At 31.6% G+C, this 1,583-nt stretch overlaps 1 protein-coding gene across 2 annotated transcripts in view; it reads right to left on the reverse strand.

Annotated features, from left to right (window-relative positions):
* The window catches only part of USO1 (USO1 vesicle transport factor), a 111,197-nt gene that overhangs the window by 87,815 nt on the left and 21,799 nt on the right, over positions 1 to 1,583 (reverse strand). For both annotated transcript variants that reach the window (XM_012650985.1, XM_012650984.1), the window contains exon 4: positions 931 to 1,007. In XM_012650985.1, coding sequence (XP_012506439.1) covers positions 931 to 1,007 — 77 coding nt within the window. The remainder of the gene's footprint in view (positions 1 to 930; positions 1,008 to 1,583) is intronic.

Genomic DNA, 1,583 nt, shown 5'->3' on the forward strand with positions numbered 1-1,583 from the left:
TGTATCTAAGTGTCATGTGACTGATAACCTCTATTTCCATGGGTACCAAATGATGTTCACTAAATATTTTTCATCCCTGAGAAATTAAGTTAAGCTATAGGCTAGATATTATAAAGAAATAAAAATGTAAGTAAAAGGATATTTAAGTCCAAGGAATTGTGACTATTCAACACAACCCAGTTTCAAATGTTCCCATTACTAGTATTCTGTGAAGTGTAATATCTACATATATTCCTGCTCTTTTATTTTAATAAAATATGTGCAAAGTCAACATACATCTATATTTCTTTCTGATTAATCTACTTAGAATTTTTAAAGATCATATAATTTCAGTCTAAATTAGATACATAAAATAAATTAAATGACAGACTACCTCACTTTAAGTATGTAAGTATTTTGAAACAAAAAAGAAAAAGGAAGATGTACCAAAGATGTGTGGATTTCAAACTAATTCACATCGCTGTACACCAAACGGACTTAATGTCAAGGAAAAGCACTTTCTAAATTGAATAAATTGTTGCTCTAAATTAACATAAATCCTATGTAAAAAGTTTAAGTATAAATTAGGAAAAAACCCTCAAACTCTGTACTGCTCACCAATGATAACATATAAATAAAATAGTGTGATTTTCAATCAACAGCCAAAAATGATTATTTAATCCAGAACTGGCTAATATGCATACTGCCTAACTAAAACCAAATACAAAGGCAAATTATTACTTAAAAAAGAAGGATCTTATTCCATCTCATTATAATGTTCCAAATTACACATAATCACCCTAAAGATACTTTTCTAGAACTAAACCTATCTTTATTAGAGAAAAAAACTTATAAATTTGTGAAATAAACTCAACTTCAAAAGCAGCAAAATTAGCACAACCCAGTTAATTTTACGTATAGAAAAGTCAGTAAAAATAACTCAAAACTTACCTACTTCTTCTTCTTCTTCATTAGATATTATATTATATAGTGTGTCCAAAGCATAACCTATTATTTCAGAATCCGAACTGGAAAAAAGAAATTATTATACTTTTACACTGCTAGTTAGAGTGTAAACTGTTACGACTATTTTTAGATAGTTATTTAACAAGACCATATGAGTCATAAATTCCACATCTAAAAACCTATTCTAAGAAAATATCAGATTGCAAACTGTAAAAAATGTGTGGAGGTTTATTATAATTGTGAAAAATTACAAACAGACTAAATGTTCCACAATAAAAGAAAACATTATGGCAAATCTATACATATAATGCAGCAATGAAAAAAATTCTTTTTGTTTTTGCTTTTTTTTTTTGAGACAGAGTCTCACTCTATCGCCCAGGCTAGAGTGCAGTGCTGTCATCATAGTTCACTGCAACCTAAAACCCCTGGACTCAAGAGATTCTCCTGCCTCAGCCTCCTGAGTAGCTAGGACTACAGGTGCATGCCACCACGCCCAGCTACTTTTTCTATTTTTTGTAGAGACGAGGTCTCATTCTTGCTTAGGCTGGTCTCAAACTCCTGGCCTCAAGCAATCCTTCCGCCTCGGCCTCCCAGAGTGCTAGGACTACAGGTGTAGGCTACCATGCCCAGCAAAAAAA

Source organism: Propithecus coquereli, unplaced genomic scaffold, assembly GCF_000956105.1.
Source record: "Propithecus coquereli isolate 6110/MARCELLA unplaced genomic scaffold, Pcoq_1.0 Scaffold343, whole genome shotgun sequence".
Taxonomy (NCBI): Eukaryota; Metazoa; Chordata; class Mammalia; order Primates; family Indriidae; genus Propithecus; species Propithecus coquereli.